We start from the raw sequence: 18,827 nt of genomic DNA on the forward strand, positions 1-18,827 counted from the left end.
AGTAAAGTTCTCTTCAGAAAAAAGCTCTCCGAAGGAGCCAACAATTGCCTCATTTGGATCCACATCATGCCACTAACTAGGGATAGTTGATTTTGAGTAATCTCTGAAATGGAAACCACAAAAAATGGGTTCTTAATTATGATGAGTTGGCAACTTTTCTTAAAAAAAAGGCAAAAAAGAATTGTTGACACATAATATTGCGGCACCGAGTTTTTGTTTCTAGTTTGGGAATTGTTCGTTGCATGATTAAAAAGTTTTACACTAATAAAGATTCTGATTTGGGGAGTGGAATAAGTGGTTTAAGTTCTAATCCTACATTCTTTGAACTAAAGTTCCACTCTTCGCAATCCGGACTATGTGCTCCTTTGCATGGCTTCTGAAATAGCTTCTCTATCTGAGAATCACAAAATTACTTCAGTTTCAAGTTTTTGCTTTAATTCGTAAGTAGCTGTTTCGAGGATTCTAGTTACAATATTTGTTAGCGTCTTTTTAAGCGTATCGATTCAAACAACAGTTCTGAAGAAGCCAAAGGCGCAAATTGAACAAAAATGTTTGTACGAACGACAAGTGTGACCAAAAAGGTTATTCTCTTCTTGCTTGTTGATTGCATTTGGAAATTATTCGCTTTTACAGAATTTGAATTCTCTTTTATTCTTTTTCTAGAGAATGAAGGAGAGGAATCGATTGAGAGATTGATTCTTATTTTCGAACGGTTGGTTTGATTGAAAACTAAATGGGAACAATGATAGATATTCTTATCTACTTATCTATTTAGATAATGGCGTGATTAAGATAATCATGATCTTGTTAATGCAACAACTCATGGACAAGAAAATTTAGTGGATCCATGTCTATATTGCAAAGCTCATTATGCCTCAATGGGCTTGAATTTTGAAATAGGTTTTTTTTTTTTTTTTTTTTTTTTTTTTTTTCNGGAAACAATAACCAAATACTTACTTGGAAAATAAAATCTGAGTTTTTACTATGTTATAAAGCTAAAATGAGCATTTGAAATATAAAATCAGAAACTCTTATTTGAAACTTTAGCAGCAAGTTATAGTCGGAATTTCTATATATAAGGAGTGTTTGAATTTAGAATTATTTTTTAAAGAGTGGTTGGGATGAGAAGTAGAGATGGAATTAAGGACAGATTACTCGACAGTCCATTAATGGTGGACCAGGTGTAGGCAACAGTTTCTCTCATCTGTGACCCATGTACTTTTGCTTTTGCTTCTCAAAGTAGCAAATTAATTACCTGAGAAAGTATATCTATATAACACATTCATGGTAAAATCCAAGATTTAATCATGTAGCCAAGTGTTCTAATTTATCCTTGTTATAGAATTTGTATGTGCTAGAAGGAAAACTTAAAATGCATGAACTGTTGAATTTAGAATATAAAGATACTGTTTTTTGTCGGCTTAAGTTTCATGCAAGAACTGTTTTTTGTTGGCACGTAATTTTTTTTTTTGTGAGATAAATGGTCGTTTCATGTGGTATCAGAATATGAGGTTTTGAATTCGAACTCTTTAGACTCCTAATCTCGAGAAAAATGGTTAGAGATGTAAATATCTAAGTGGAGGGAGAGTTTTAGACACACTGCTAAATACATACCTAGCTAAAACGCATTTACATTGTCAGATTAGAAACAAATGTCAAACTAGAAACAAGATGAAAAACTACACTAAAGCAGTACTCAATCATCTTCAACCTAAATTAACTAGTGTCCTCCTCTTTTAGTTACTTTGCCATTACTTCTCCTCTCAGCAAACCCTTCACCATGCCTCATAATCCAAAACCTTTCGATCTCTTCCGGTTTCCGGCCCGGAATCCGGCCCGCGATCAGAGCCCACCTGCAAAAAACCGCCGTAAAATTAGTTTTTCTTAGCATTTTCGAGAAATTACACAGAAACATGAATTTAGTTTTTCTTAATAAGATCACAAATTTGTGCAACGATTTTGGTTACGTACTGAGTGGCCCTAGCGCAAGTAGCAAAGGGCTTTATAGTTGGGACCTGAAGTCCTAAGTTCGAATTCTAGTTGATTCACATCATATTTCCAGCCAAATTTATTTCTAAAAAAAATAAACGAAGCGGATAGTATGCTACCTTTGTTTCTAAAAAAAAAAAAAATTGATTACGAGAGGGAGGCACCCTATTTTCCGACCTATTATTTTACATTATCGTTATAATTATCTTTCTCATAAATTACATCATCGACGTTACGTACAATAAGAAAGTAGTAAAAGATATAAGTGAGCATAACATTACTGGTAAATGGATTGTAGGGCATTAATAGCAATTCCATAGTATCATTCAATGTAATTGTGTTTGTGGTAATTATCTAAGGACCCACCATGACAATGGCAATGTTACATATCCATTTATAAAAATGTGGCCATTCGACCATGTTGTGTCATGTGTGCATTTGTGGCAATTGGTCACAAATAGGCTTAATTTAAATACCAACAGGATTGGTCAAATGTGTTTCATATTAGTTTGTAGAATTTTTATTTGGGGGAAATATATACTGGGGCCAAAAACATATATTTACTTTGTTAAAGGGCCAAACTAAAGTTAAAAAGGGCATAAGGTATCAACATTTATTTTTTAAGGATCTCTTCAGAATATGCCTAGAATGGTTTATGTATAATTGGGGCAATGGGCCTAGCACTAGAATGTCAATGGACGAAATTTTATTCAAATTCAAATTCGAACTGAGTGAATTTATTTGTTGCCAAACAGATATAGTTTTAGATACGGATTTAAAGAACGAAAATCAGATGGATTTGGATTCGGATATGTATATTTGAATTTATGTTTTAAAAATTTAAATTTAATGTAATATATTCTGAAATATGGTAACGGGAAATAATTGTTTCTGGTTCAGGTCTGCGGTTTTGGATTTTGAATTTTTGGTCAAGTTCAGATTTCGATATGAATTTTTAAAATCTATCGAATTTGTGTTTGAATTCGGATTTCGGATTTGGTAGGCAAGTTCGGGTTTGGGTTTTTAAAAACCTGCCCTGAATTCGACCCTTGACATCCTTGCCTTACACGGCTGAAAAGAGCCTTTGGCATTTAACTAACATAGAACAAATTAGAGCCCTTCACTAAGCGCTTAGTCCTATTCGAATGCATGAATATTTTGTTCAGTATATAAATTTTTTAGTTTATTTAGATAATTTATAATATCTGATAGATAAGGAGTGTGATTAAAAGTTATACCATATTCTATATTTTCATTAATTTGTTAGAATAAAATAAATCAACTTATAAATAAAATATGTTATTCTACCAAATGATAAATATAGGACATTAAATCAAATTTCTCACTTTCAGTCGCACAAGAAAAATCTCATACTTAATAAGTTAAACAGCACCTTAATAAAGAAGTGAAATCTCATACTTAATAAGTTAAACAGCACCTTAATAAAGAAGTGAAATGTTAATATAACAGTTAACTAGTACTACTAAACTAAAACTCCCATGGCCCACCTAATTTCACGCTAAATAATATTTCTGGTACCCCTTATTTGTATATTAACCAATAAGTAATTTGTGCCTTCGTATATCAGTATATCAACACATCAGTAGCTTCCGAAGACACCTTTACAGAGCATTTAATTACCTGTCGCCGACCAGCCGGTACAATCTATAAATGAGGTCTTCTTCTTGCTCGGTCATGTTGATGATCTCCCACTCGATGCTACTAACCTCTGCTTCACATCAATAAACAAGTTCAAAGCCCAATTAGATATGAACCAACGATTACTTATGCATCCTAATAATATTTACCGCCTTCTTTTTTTTTTTTTTTTTTTTTAACAGAGGCTCTCACTGCCTCATCCATCTCTGTAGTCTAATTCATCAATCTTTTTTTTTTTTTTTTTTTAACAGAGGCTCTCACTGCCTCATCCATCTCTGTAGTCTAATTCATCAATCCAATGAATAAAACGAACAGCATATTACCTTTTTTCTCAAAAAATAAATAAATAAATATGTACGATATGTTTGACTTTGTTGAAGTTTCTGCACCGTAAAAATAAGTTTTTTTTTGTTAAAATTTTCTCTATAGAAATTTTAGACTTCAGCATCCCATGGAAAAAAATCTACAGCTGAAATGAGCTTGCGAGCTTGAAAAGCAGAAGATTACCCCACAAAGAAAAATCTATAGCTAAAATAAGCATACAGATTTTTAAAAATTAGAGAGAGAGAAAAAAAAAAAAACACAATCATTTATAAACAAATTTTTCATAATTCAACCAAATAAATAAATAATATTTTATCAAACAATACTATACTCTACGGTCGTGAAAAGATTCCGAAGTGTGCCGTACCTTCGGAATCGTAACCTGCGCGCTTGGGTTTCTTCCTTTGGAGTTTATTCATCTCAATATCACCACAAAAGAGAGAGAGAGAGAGAGAGAGAAAGAGAAAGAGAGTGAGAGGGGGAAAACAAGTTGGATGTTGGAAAATGAAAGAGAATGTTGTTGAGAATTTAAAGTGCGAAGTTTGGGACGTTGCGTTGGGCGAAGTGAAGAACGGCAGGTGAGGAGAAGGCAAGTAGAAATCCAGCTGACGAGTAGTTGCCAACTTTGCTTGCTTGCTTGCTTGCTTGCTTGCTTGCTTTCTTTCTTTCTTAGGGCAGCGCAAAGAAGTTCTTTGTCCCAATATATTTTTTTATATATATAAAAAAAAATTTTCTTTATAACAGTTATTTTGTATAAAATTTATAATACTTAATTAAATATCTACATATTTATTAAAATATAATTTTTTTAATATATAATTATTATATTAAGGTTAAAATGTACATATCTTATCTCGTCTGTGAACTATTTTGAGTTGGCTATCCGTCCTTTTAAATTCATATTTTAGTAGTCAATCTTTTAATTTATTTGATTTAAGTCAATCGATAACACTTTAATTTTAAAATTTAAATATATTATTTATCTTTTTAGACTATAAATTATGAAAATGATTAGCTTAAATTTTGAAGTCAAAGTGCCACTGATTGGTTCAAATCAAACAAATTGAAATGTTGGATAGCAAGATTAAAATTTTGAAAAATTGAATAGTCAATTCAAAATAATCTATAATTCAGATAAATTTTCTATATTTTTATTTTATATTAATCTAAAATATATTTTTTATATATTGTAATTCTTATTATTATTATTTTTTTTAAAAAAAAAAACTTTTTGCACCTCTATATATATCAATCAGTTGAAAGCAAACCATGCATGCCTGGGTACATTTGGACATAAGATTACAACAAATCAGAGTTCCTTGTGAGAGGTGCCTCGTCTTTTATAGTTATTTGTACCTTCACTTGTTGGGGGTTTCCATCCTACTTAATTCGTCTGTCCTTCTCGCTTCTGCTTACAGCACCAGCACTTAATTATTTTCGAGATTGGTAAAATCCTGCAAAACTTATCAGCTTATCAGTGAAAGTGTAACCGCCCTGGCCCGACCTGACAGTAATAAAAAATCTGCTTATCGGTGAAAGTATAACCGCCCGGCCCGATCTGACCTGCTAGCAATAAAAAATGGGATTGTGGGAAGATTGCATTACGTGTTAGTACTTTCTCAACTCGATTCTATCTAATAGCGTCAGGCTGGTATTCGACTCTAAAACCAATTATAACTATTCGGCCTGCTAACAATAATAATTCATTGGGCCAAACTACCGGCCTAAAATGTTTAAATCTAGTTATTATTACTAGCGTGTGAGGCCTTATATAATCTAATCAGAATCACTTTTTCATCCGACGTGAGACTATTGGAGCGTTACAGATAGCGGAAAAAAAAAAAAAAATCTAATGTTAAGAGAACCAGACCTAACCGCCCAATTCAACTGGGTTCCACAGTCCACCGGCCGAAGTGTTAGAAAAACTAGTGACGACTGGTTGATGGGGGCAGTCGAGCTTACAAAACCGATTTTTAAAACTAAACTAATCAGCTAATCATATATCTCTGTTACTGAAAAAGATATTTTGGTTTTTCAAAAAATACACAAAAATTAGTTTTTTAGTTCAAAAAATATTCTCTGTCCATTTGACTCCTAAAAAAAATTGCTGTAACTAAGAAAATGTTTGATTTTCGAAAAAATATTCTAAAAAAAAAAGTTTTGTGGTTGGCAAATTATATTTTCTGTGCATTTGATGATTCCTAAAGAGAAAGTAATAGTTATTCTGAATTTTTTTTATTACTAAGAAAAATAGTGATTCTGAAACCTTTTTTTTTTTTCAGATTTGATGGAAACATTGTGTTTTATTTTTGATCTTTTTATCCAAAAAGTAAAAAATTATAGAATAGTGTGTTTTTTCCGCAAAAAATAGTTTTTCGCGCTTTTTTGAAAAAGCAAGCACCCCTAAGAGGAAATATGTATATTCTAGTATTTTTATTTATCGGTTTCATCGGGTTGAACTTTTAATATTGTGAATCGCTTCCTCATCTGGTTTGATGGCCGATTTTATTATCAAAATAGTGAAGAAAAATTACTTCCAAGTAGTTAAATAATCTCGAAAAATTTAAGTCATGAGAAAACGATATTTTTAATGTTTATATTCAATACTCTCCTTGTGTATGAGGCATAACTGAATTAAATGAGAGAGAAGATTAAACGAGGCAAAAAGCTTAACAATACTTGAATGCAAGATCTTCTACTATAATATTATATTTAATTTTTTTTTTTTCAAAAGCTTAAGTTATCCAAAAATGCTATTTCTAATATTATATTCAACACAATTTTTTATTTTTATTTTTTTGTTGCTAAACATACACTTTTGATGATTAATTAAAAAAAAAACCTAAATAGATAACAAACAACTTTTCGCTCAATAAAAGAAAAAGAGAACAACATCCACACATAATGCGTCTACACTGCAACATAAACACAAATCACAATCATTTTCCGTAGACAATTTTCTAACATAAACAGATTCATGAATGTTCATAAAATGAATGTGTACGATCATCTCCTAGTCCATTTTCTTAAGACTCCCCATCTTCCGGGCGCATCTCACGCTTTCGTTTAATATTTCCTCCACGCTGTAGCGATATCTGAACCCCAAATCCACGAGTTTTTGTGATTTAGGCTCCACTCTTGCTCCCTCTCCTTCGACCCTAAAATTACAAATCATGGCAAAAAAAAAAAAAAAAAGATTAACTATAATAAAACTAAATTAAAAAATAAAGGTTAAAACACAGAAAATCATGCAAAAGTTGTCGCAATTATGATAGTTTTACCCTTCTAAATTTTAAAAATGTTTATATATATTATCTTCTTAACTGTAAAAGTTGCTGTCACTTTTAATTACCCCCTTCCATCTATCGTATATTTGTTAGAAAACATGTTATGATATTGGATAAACTATGAAAATATTGTAACTGCTTATTTTAGAAAGAAAAATGATTGGGAAAAAGGAGAATATTCCTTACTTTTTGCATTTTGAGAAAATAATTAATTTATTTAATTTTATAGTATATTCTTATTTACATAAAAGGATATGCATTAGTAATGGCTCGAAATTCTGGACGTAGTACATAAAAGTTTTAAAATTAGAGGAAGAGAGACATAATTACTAGAGCTATCGGTAGTACGGAGACCTTCATACTACCAAATTGTTTTTAATGATGCCGGTTTTCAAATTGACGATCGGCTCCGTTAAACTTAATTTATACTATAGAAAGTATTAGGAAAATAAATTTTATAATTTTTCGACATTATTTGGCTAGCGATCAACAGATCTCAAAATTGATGATTTTAATGATCGGTGTGATGTGTTTGCGAATTTGACGGTGTAAAACAATTCAAATCTAATAAAATTTTTATAGAATTTTTTTTTTCACTATTTAAAGTTAGATCATTATTTTTTATTTTAAATTCAAGTCTTTTATCATCATTTTTTATGAGAATTTTATTTTTAGTCGTTCATTTTTAAATTACTCGTCTGATAAAAAATTATAAAATTTATTTTTCAAATACTTTCAATAGTGTAGATCAAGTCTAACGGAGCCGATCGTCGATTTGAAAGCTGTATTATTAAAAATAATTTGATAACACGAAGGCCTCCATACTATCAATAGTACAACAGCCGGACTCTAATTATTATATAAGTTTTGTATTTTGTGTGCAAAATAGTAACTTCCAAGCTCATAGAAATGCAGTCACATACTTTGATTAAATTATTAGCTCATAGAAATGCAGTCACATACTTTGATTAAATGCAGTCACATACTGTGGCAATAAATTAGTAGCTCCATTTTTCATACTTTGATTAAATTGATCAGCAGTCACATAGAAATGCAGACTCATAAGTAGCGCTTAGGCTGAATTTTGAGGTGGTTATGCCAATATCACTCATCTATTGAGCCACATATAAAACATGCCAAAACATGCCATGCTTACTGAAACCGGAGAACTAAGTTATAGGGGCCCTTTCTTGAACTATAGAACCATAAAAATTGGCTTCTAAGTTCTAACTTAAAAACTTTAGGGACTAAAGTATCATCTATTCCAAAGAAAATTACATCTAAATTAGGATTCAAGTTAATCGAACTTACTCTTTAATGATCAATTTGATCCCCGGAAACTCCTTCACAAAGTAGTCCACACACTCTTGCATTGCAGGGTAACCTGCAGCACAAAGGAACCTACCAGCAATAGAAGGCCTCTCCATGCAGAAAATGTGGGCCTCACAGACATCATCAATGTGAATCAACGGAACCGAGCCTAGCAATGCCTGCAGGAACATCAGTTGCCTGTGGCAAATCTCCTCGCCCGTCAGCGGCGCGACGATGACGCGTACGCTCAACGGCGTATACGGAAGGATCGTGTCGCCGCCGCCGACGAGGCCGCATGCTAGGCTCACCACCTCCAGTTTCGACCCTTTTGATCGTCTGTCGTCGTTGTAGCTTAGCACGGCCTTTTCCGAAAGGGTTTTCGAAGATACGTAGGCCTGAAAATTTTCACTTCTTACATTGTACCCTTTCATTTTTTTTCAAAAGCACCATTCAACTATTCATTTTTTTCAATACTTATATTAGAAATAATATCTATTTTGCCAACACATCTTCATGGCTTGCCCGTATTGGACACAAGTCCGACTCAGATACGCACGCGTGTTCAACACAGACATGTGAGATTTATAGAAGTGTTTATGATAGAGCTCAACTACTAACTACTAAAAAATAATTTAGGAAAAATACCTTCTCGTGATCCTCGGAGTGAGCGTACGAGACATCGAGCGGAGTCCAGCATGACTCGTCGATGAAGTTGTTGAATCCGGTGCCATCTTCTTTCAAGGGGGAAGCGGCCGTGACTGAGCCCGTGTAGATGACCCGCTTCACCGAACCCGATTCGTCGCACAACCGTAGGATTGTGTGGATCGCATCAACCGCAGCTTCTGTGGTGTCTTTATACTGTATAAGTCAATTTAATTAAATAATTTTTACGAATTTATTATATTAATGCTATGCTTAATTAATTACAAACCCTAAATATAAGGAATTTTACTTTGGCAGTAAGGAAAATGCTAGGCTTAGCTATTATTGGTGGCATTTTTGGATTGGATTGTGTTTTTGGTTTTTATGCCTCTCTTTACTTGAAAATTATGTCTAAATGCTTATATATAACATTAATATTTAGCAAAATAATTTTTTTTTATAATAATTGTGTTAGTAAATAGGTTTTCTTGTTAAATATGTTGTATTGTGTAAATTCTTTTTCTTTTTCACACTATTTTTGCGTCACATTTGGGTCAAATATATTATACATTGGCCGTATCCGAAATTGCTAACCCAAATGCTATTTATCAGATATATGTAAAAAAGTTGAGACCACAAAAAGAGGGAAAAATCATCTTACTAATCAAGTGTACTATTGATTAGGAGATATATATATTGAATGAGATGACTTATCAATTTACCTTTGGGATTTTAATCTCATTTGGGAACTATTTGGTATATGCGGAGCCCACGGGAAAGCGCAATACTGCCAATACATTAATTAATTACCAACTAACCATATATATATATATAGAATTAGGTTACTATACTATCTACAGTACTGGAGCTCCGGTACTATAGTTTTGTTTTCGATCTTAGTATATTCAAATTAACGATCCATACCGTTAAATATGATCTAGGGTATATGAAATTCTTAGGAATAAAATTTTAATATTTTTAGATATCGTTTACTTAGTAAATAAATTATGTCAAAATAGACGGTGGAAATTGAATAATTTTTAAAATTTGAGCATAGGACTTTTAAATTCAAGATCAAGAATGTTAACCTTAATCTAGATAGTTTAAAATATTTTCTATCAAAATTTGAAGAAATTTAGATTCTTCTACACCGTTAAACTCCAAACTCGCTATAGTAGCCATTGAAAATTGACAATTTTGAAATGGTTTGATCATAAAGTAAACTATGTCGAAAAAATATAAAATTTTATTTCTAAAAATTTTAAATACCCTAGATCAGTTTTAACGGTATAGATCGTTGATTTGAACACCCTCAGATCGAAAACAAGACTATAGTTCCGGAGCCCCGGTACTATAGATGGTATAGGAGACTAGCTCTATATATATATATATATATATAGAGAGAGAGAGAGAGAGAGAGAGAGAGAGAGAGAGAGAGAGAGAGAGAGAGAGAGCTACTATGCTATGGAAAGTATAGAGGATCTGGTGCTTTCAATTTTTTGGCCCTTAAATCAACCCCTTTAATCATTTCTAACATTTGGATTAATACTATTACCCTGTGAGGACCACTCAACCCTAGGGTACTACTCAACTCTGGGGGGACCGTAATCATCTGAATCATATAATTTTTTATCCAATGGTAAAAAAGTTGGAAGCATTAGATTCTCTATGCTTCCGATAGCATAGTAGCTCTACACACACATATATATATATATCCAAGCTCTTGGTGCTACCGAATTTTCTACCGTTAGATTTATTTTTTTGATCATTTCCATCCGTTAGATCATACTATTCAACAAACCACCAATTCAATCCTAGAAGACCACCATCATTCTAACCACACATTAACCACACATTATTTCATCCAAGAGCCGAAAATCTAATAGCACCAATGACTTGGTGCTATTAATAATATTCCAGCCAAATTCTATATAGTCATTAACGCTACTAATAGTATGATCCATATAGAATTTGGCTGGAATACTATTAATAGCACCAAGTCATTAGTGCTATTAGATTTTCGGCCCTTGAATGAAATGACGTGCGATTAACATAATAGTGGTCCCTTTAGGGTTGAGTGGTGGTTGGTTGAATAGTATGATCTAACGGATGGAAATGATCAAAAAGATAGATCTAACGACAGAAAACTTGGTAGCACCAAGAGCTTGATACTATCGGCTATCCGCCCACTCAACTCTAGAGGACCATTATCATTCTAATTGCATATCGTTGAGTGGTGGTTGGTTGAATAGTATACATTTTATTATTTTTATGTCAAAATGAGTTCAATATACGTTTTGCTACTTTTAACTATACAAATAAAATCATGGGAAAACTTCAAAAACCCTCCTGTGGTTTCGCACTTTCTCACTTCAGTACCCTGTGGTTTAAAGTGTATCAATTTGCCCTCCTGTGGTTTCGTTTTTCTCTTTTTAGTATCAATTTTATTATTATTTTTTCTTAAATCAGTGACAAAGTTAAAATTAAAGGGTACTAAAGTAATATTCGATAAATCTAGATGGGTATCTGAAGTTTTTTGTACATAATTTAACGAATATATTAAGGAAAAAGATGTCGAAAAGATAAAAATAAAACCACAGGAGGGCAAATTGATACACTTTAAACCAAAGAGTACTAAAGTGAGAAAGTGCGAAACCACGGGAGGTTTTTGAAGTTTTTCCTAAAATCATAGTACAAAAAGTAGATTTATTATTAATAATTTTTATAATAATACAAAAAGTGGAGTACAAATTTCTAGTATTTTTTAAAATAATTTTTATATAAAATTTATAGATTTATTATTTATAGTGTAGGGATTAAAAAAGCCTGTTTAGTGGTGCCTTTAAAAAATAAAAAATAGTACAGTACAAAAAGTGGAAAAAATTCGTAAAGCAAGATATAGTAAACAGCGATTAACCCTATTTCAGTTTTGTACTACACAAATATTTATGTGCCATTTGAAGTGGCCCTAAATAATAAAGCCCAACAAGTACAAGCATTGGGCTTGGGCCTGGGTCGGGCCTTAATTTTCTTAAAGAATGGGTCAAAGCCCGACCCAAATCCATCATACTTCAATTTCCCTCATGCGTCCAGGGAATCAATCTTCTATACTTGGCTGCGTTTGGTTCGGGTATAAGTAAGAATTGCTAGTTCCAGGGATAGGTACAAGTTTAGGTATAAGCAGGAACTAGACCAATTTTGCGTTTGAATAAAAGTTGGGTTGTTCCTAGGTATAAGATAAATAGTGTTTGGATGATTAGATTGGAACAAGAGGAATAAGAGTTATAATTTGAAATTAAATTTGTATTATGTAATTAATTAACATCAAAATATTACTTAAAAATAAATAATAATTTAATTATTAATATTTAATTATAAATAATAAATTAATAATATTGAATACCTAATTAATTATAATAATAATTGATAATTATTAATAAAAAATAATTATTAATTATTATTATTATTAATTAATTATTAATAATAAATTAATAATAATATCGATTATCTAATTTTTATTAATAATAACATTGATTATCTAATTATTATAATTATTATTAATATTTATTAATAATAAATTAGGAGTAATAAATTAATATAATTATTATCTAGTTATTAATAATTAATTATAAATAATAAATTAATAATAATATCGATTATCTAAATTATTAAGGATAATAATTATTAATAATTATTAATAAATAATAATAATTATTATTAATTATCATTAATTAATTATAAATAATAAATTAATAATAATAGCGATTGTCTAATTAATAATTATTAATAACTAATTATAAATAATAAATTATTAATACAATCGATTATCTAATTATTAAGGATAGTAATTATTAATAAATAATGATAAATATAATTATTAATTATTAATAATTAATTATCACTAATAAATTAATTATTATAATTATCTAATTATTATTAATTAATTACAAATAATAAGTTAATTAATTACTTAATTATTAAAGTAATAAATAATAATTTAAATATATTAATTAGATTAATTAATAATTTACTATCATGAAAATTAAATTTAGATTTTAATTAATCTTGTTCTCATCAAGGAACAAGCTTGTTCCAGTAAAAAGGTGGAACAGTAATTTCAGCCTTATACCGGCTTGTTCTTAAAATCCTAGAAACACTGTTCCCGGGCAACAAATATTGCGTTTGGGAACAAAGAGGGAACAAGGGCTTATTCCCCCCCCCTTGTTCCCCAACCAAACACTACCCTATAGAATAACTTGCGGAATACAAAACAGAGGGACATATGTTTCTAACCCAAGATCTACAACTTCCATCTGAATAAACTTATAAATTGAGTAATTAGAATTTAAAGTATGCGATGTAATGAATGATTGAATGAAAGTTATACCAGTACGTACAAAGATGCACGAATAGCGAGAAATAAGAGAGTAATTGAAAGTCACATTAACGAGTGCAAGGATGGATGAAAAGTGAGAAAAGAGAGAGAGAGAGATCTAAAGGAGTGTTTGGTTTCTCGAAAGACACTCTCTTTTACTGAAAAACACTCTCTTTTACTGGTTTTTTTTTATAATAAAAAATTTGAAAGTAAAAATGCTAGTTTTTTTTGTAGAATATGAGGGAAAAAAATTAAAAAAAATTGCCTTTTCCATCAACTAAAAGAATGGAAGTTACTTTTTTTTAGCCAAAAAAATATTTTTTAAAATATTTTTGAAAAAATAAACACCCCCTAAGTGTCTAAAAGTGGCACCAAGGAGGCAAGGATGCAACCTCTCTGTAGGAGCTTCTTAACAAGCCAAGATCCCAGCTTGGATCAACAGAGTGGTTTAAAACTAATTCTGTTACTATGCCCTTCAAAACATTGATATCTTACAAAAAAAGAAAAAAAAAAAAAACTTCAGCATAATCTAAACTGTTTTTTAGCATGAACCGATCGCCCCTAATATAAGTGGCAAAAAGTTTGGTGATTGATATCCGAAGTCACAAATTTGAATTCTAGTTGATTCACATTTTCAACTAAGTTTATTTCTAAAAAATAAACGAAACAGATAGAATGCTTCCTTTTTCTCTCAAAAAATCCATCCCCAGACACTGAAATGGCAATTATTTTGATTTTCATTTCAAGCCGAAAACTTTTCCGACTACATAACACAACATAATTAGTACTTATTCAAACAAAGATTAAGTTTAGGAGATCCACCACCAACCTGAGAGCTGCAGGGGCTGTGCTGGAGTGGAGTGGCCACAAGGAAAACAAAATCACAACCTTTGATTGCTGGTTCAAAAGATTTGGAGTCATATATGTCAGCCTCAAACAGAGAGAGCCTTCCTTCTGATTCTGGAATGTTCTTCAATAGCCCACACTTGGACTTATCTCCTGCAGCAATAATTTAGATCATATTCATGATCATCAAATGTAATGTGTAATAACTTTTGGACTAAAGGGTAAAATACTCTCAACTATTAGTTCATTAGAAGTAATTATAATGGTAAAAAAAAAATGAAAATTAAGTGTAGAGGGAGAGAGAGAGAGAGGACCCAAGTTTCTGATTGTGGCATGAACCTGGTAGCCTTTTTCCAACAGCTTCTTCACAAGCCACGATCCAATATACCCAGAAGCTCCAGTTACACATACTTTGCTAATTCTCTCCTCCATATCTCTCTCTCTCTCTCTCTCTCTCTCTCTCTCTCTCTGTTTATGTGTTTTTGTGATTGTATAGAAAAATAGAGAAAGGATGAGTAGTGCACGGCCAGCAATGTTGCTATAAAAGATCGTACGTACTAGGAAATGCCAATGGCTAGGGATACCCAAGACTCAACTGTTTGGTTCGGGATCAAGGGATGGAATAATCTCTTAATCCCAAAGTTATTTCCAAATATCTAATTTGGGGGTGGAATCTCACCCTACCCCAACCAAATACTATTTTCTATTTATAATAATCCACTATCATTCTTATCCCATCTTCTCCAACCAAATACTATTTTATCTATATCTGGACTAAATCCAATTCTCAACTAAACACAAAATTATTCTAACCCCACCTTAACCCTGAACTTAACCCTATTCATGTAATAATAAGTTTTTACTTAATTCCGAACCAAATGGTATATAAACAGAGCAGGTTTAACTGGTACTAAACGGATATGATTTCGGTTATAAACATAAGGAACAAAAATTCGATAAATTCGAGTTCGATTATGGCATTTGTCTGTAATCAATCCGAACCTGAATTTGAAACTAAACACGTATAAAACCTATTATATATATAATAAACTTTCTTAGACATTTACTTTAATAATTAATATATATTAATGGTTTAGTTTTATATTTAGTTTATTAAATAGTCGAGTTTGATTTTTAAATTGCAAGCACGAGTTTTAGTTTCTTTTTAATTTTGTCGGATTTGAATTTTTATATCCGGTCGAGTTCGGGTACAGTTTTGGATGTCAGTTCTTTATTCAGGTTTTACTAAAATTATTCAAAAACCAACCTGCCCGTATCCCTAATAGGAAATCACCCCATCAGATTAACATTAAAAAGAGAGAGAGAGAAACTATACCCGAGCCAAACGGGGTGTAAGAGTAAAATGTATATACAATTTAACGTGTCATGTACTTTTATTAGTTTCTAAGCATTGAAAATATATTAATTTTTTATGAAAGGCCTCATCATAATTTTTTTTCACAAAATTTATAATTACAAAACTAGTCCTATCCCCACCACACAAGCGCCACGTCAGCAGCCGGATGACATAAGTTGAACACAATGAATCATTTGCCAAGTTTAGACACGATAAATGATTCACCATATTTAAGTTAAAATATATTGCAATACTATTTGAGTTCTTTTGCATTATGGGGTTGGCTACTGTTCAGCTCATCCAAACACGGTAAATAAATAATTCACCGTACTTAAATATCGTGAATCATTTACCGTGTTCAACTTAACTCTCCACAGTCGCTGACATGACGTTTATATGATGCTTGCGTGACGGGAATAGAGTCAATTTTATAATTATAAATTTTGTGAGACTAGTTGTGAAAAAAAAAATTAAGAGATAACCAAATACGAAAAAAAAGTCCATTTATGAAATGATGCTAATTAATATACATTTGTATATCTCTTGTGAAATGTTAACAGGATTAAATAAGTTAGACTTTCGGAATAAAGTGTAGAATATTATATCTAATTTCGAAACCTAGATTATAAAAAATAAAATTATAATTACTAATTTATAATTTTGGGATACTACGAGGACTATCGATGTACATTAGTTGGACACGGTCGGATTAAGTAGGTGGGTCAAGAGCTCGACCTTGTTTTGTACAATAAAAACAAGAGCCAAAGATTTAAAAATGGAACGTGCGTGTATTTGGTCACAAAAATTAAGTTGGCCTCATCCGGAACAGGTCGTATATATTAAGTAATCGTGATTAATTTAAAAATTGGCCTCGTTTTGCGCACTGAAACAAAAGGCAAATCGTGGAACTCGAGGGAGTATTCAACATATTTTGAAATTTGAATTAGCAACAATAAAACAAAACTAAAGTTTGGTAAAGTGATGGCTAAAAATGTTATATTTATGCTACAGAAAGCTGTTTAATATATACGACNAAAGTGATGGCTAAAAATATTATATTTATGCTACAGAAAATTGTTTATATATATATATATATATATATATATATATCATAAAATTGTCGTTGGAACCACAGCTGAAAAAGGATATAGCCATATTCTTTTCTGTTGGTAGTTACAACTGCAAGTTTGAAATGTTGTAGGAAGGAAAGATTTAAAAGCATTTTCAACTTTTTTGAGCTTTTAATAATATTATCAAATTAGGTCTAAAGTTATCCTGGGTTGCTGCTCCACCACGTAATTCCTATAAATTTTTTTTGCAAAGTGTTATCAGTTTAAGACCCTTTTGAATTATATAAGAAGTATATAGTGTTTGGTAGATAATAAGTATAATAAAATGTCCATAATAGATAACAAATTTGGCCCTCAAGGTATTTTCTTCATATTAAATTATATCACCTTATACATGAAATTTACTATCCTATTAATTAAATTATGAATGCACAAGAAAATTTGTATATAACATTAGCTATTATGGAATGTTTGATTTTGACTCAAACAGGACCTAAATAAATAATTATCTCATATTGTATCAAAGCAGAAGGCTGTAGTTCCTTCGTAACTTTTCGAGATAAATAACAGATTTCCAAAGTTTGCAGGAAAATATGCGAAATGCAAAAAAACTAAAACCAAATATTATGGAATGTTTGAAAGGTGCAGATGATGAAAGTTGCCGACCCAATGCATTAGTTATGGACTTTTTTTGCAAATAGCCCCCTGACAAATTTTATTTGCAAAAATAGTCCCGTCCAAAAATTATTTGCAAAAATGGCCCTGTCCCTGCCACGTCAGCGCCACGCGGGCAGGGCGGACCCAGGTGTTTAAGTTGAACACGGTGAACCATTCACCGTATTCAATATAAAATTTTTGTATTGAACACGGTGAATGTCCAATACAAATACCCCAACAATGATTAAGTTGGAGGTATTTGTATTAGACACGGTGAATCATTCATCGTGTCCAATTATTTGTATTGGACACGGTGAATGGTTCGCCGTGTCCAATACAAATATTTCGATCTTAGCTATTTTGTATTGGACACGGTGAATCATTCACCGTATCCAATACAAAAACTTTGTATTGAACACGGTGAATGGTTCACCGTGTTCAACTTAACCATCTGACTCAGCCCTGCCCGCGTGGCGCTGACGTGGCGCTTGCATGGGAGGGCCAGGGCCATTTTTGCAAATAAATTTTTGACAGGGCCAATTTAAAAAAAAAAATTTGTAAGGGGGCTATTTGCAAAAAAAGCTCTTAGTTATTTATGGCCCTTTTTTACTTTTAGAAAAGACTAATAAGAATTTCATTATCATGACCATTAGGACTAAGATCTTAAGAAGTGATCAATGATTTTTGGGTCCACAGCTGTTTTTTTTCTCTCTTTTTTTTTCACTTTTTGGTTGAGAATGCGGTTGAAATGGCGAAGGTGGGAGGTTGAAGCCGGCGACCCCATCCGACGTTTGGGTGACGAAGCTGGACGGAAAAGTGCGATGCCCGTGAGAGAAGGTCGTACGCTCTGGGACGATCAGAGCTCGCGACTTCATCTCCTACTCAGCAGATGTCGTACTCAGAAGTTCATCCAATCAAACACACCCTAATGTCATGGCTTTATCATTTTTGTTAGCAAAAGTCTATACTGCACCCATCTTTCTCCGCAAAAGTAAGCAAGTTTTTATTTCTGTTGCTAGTCCGGATCTTCGTGTTCTACGACCAAGTATGCGAAGGGATGAAAAGAGAGATAGAGGTTAATCCAAAAAAATTAAGTACTCTTAATTATTTAGAAAAGAGAATTACATACACACACTATTGTATCTTTTGGCTTTAACCACACCTACGTTTATAGGCCTAGAAATATAATGACTTTAGCTAGCATAATTCATCCACTAACTCTCTCATTAACCCACATAATGAGCTCTTATAACTTATGGTAGTTTTTTTTGAGTGATAATGATGCATAATGACAGCAGTTTTGCAACCCT

The 18,827-nt window shown here is 31.8% G+C and overlaps 2 protein-coding genes across 3 annotated transcripts; both read right to left on the reverse strand.

Moving 5' to 3' along the window:
• On the reverse strand, positions 1,529-4,441 carry LOC109716575 (transcription factor TRY). The gene is made up of 3 exons (XM_020242102.1): positions 4,340-4,441; positions 3,631-3,718; positions 1,529-1,853 (listed from the first exon to the last, which is right to left on the reverse strand). Exons 1-3 carry the CDS (start codon positions 4,389-4,391, stop codon positions 1,721-1,723), a joined length of 273 nt encoding a protein of 90 aa, XP_020097691.1. The 5' UTR covers positions 4,392-4,441; the 3' UTR covers positions 1,529-1,720.
• LOC109716157 (anthocyanidin reductase ((2S)-flavan-3-ol-forming)-like) lies at positions 6,822-14,996 on the reverse strand. Of its 2 annotated transcripts, none has more exons than XM_020241475.1 (5): positions 14,773-14,996; positions 14,417-14,586; positions 9,216-9,428; positions 8,571-8,965; positions 6,822-7,130 (listed from the first exon to the last, which is right to left on the reverse strand). In XM_020241475.1, exons 1-5 carry the CDS (start codon positions 14,840-14,842, stop codon positions 6,986-6,988), a joined length of 993 nt encoding a protein of 330 aa, XP_020097064.1. In that variant the 5' UTR covers positions 14,843-14,996; the 3' UTR covers positions 6,822-6,985. The 2 variants fall into 2 exon arrangements, with proteins under 2 accessions (XP_020097064.1, XP_020097063.1); XM_020241474.1 differs by having other exon boundaries at positions 14,748-14,994.

Source organism: Ananas comosus, linkage group 10 (genome assembly GCF_001540865.1).
Source record: "Ananas comosus cultivar F153 linkage group 10, ASM154086v1, whole genome shotgun sequence".
NCBI classification, from domain to species: domain Eukaryota; kingdom Viridiplantae; phylum Streptophyta; class Magnoliopsida; order Poales; family Bromeliaceae; genus Ananas; species Ananas comosus.

Excerpts from the sequence above, each read along its gene's own strand:
- LOC109716575 (XM_020242102.1), bottom strand. The coding sequence starts at position 4,391 with ATGAATAAACTCCAAAGGAAGAAACCCAAGCGCGCAGGTTACGATTCC. Across the intron at positions 3,719-4,339 it reads CGCAGGTTACGATTCCGAAG|AGGTTAGTAGCATCGAGTGG; the intron begins GTACGGCACACT and ends GATGTGAAGCAG. Across the intron at positions 1,854-3,630 it reads TACCGGCTGGTCGGCGACAG|GTGGGCTCTGATCGCGGGCC; the intron begins GTAATTAAATGC and ends GGTTTTTTGCAG.
- LOC109716157 (XM_020241474.1), bottom strand. The coding sequence starts at position 14,865 with ATGGAGGAGAGAATTAGCAAAGTATGTGTAACTGGAGCTTCTGGGTAT. Across the intron at positions 9,429-14,416 it reads ACAGCCCCTGCAGCTCTCAG|TATAAAGACACCACAGAAGC; the intron begins GTTGGTGGTGGA and ends TGACTTATACAG. Across the intron at positions 7,131-8,570 it reads ATCAAATTGATCATTAAAGA|GGTCGAAGGAGAGGGAGCAA; the intron begins GTAAGTTCGATT and ends TTGTAATTTTAG.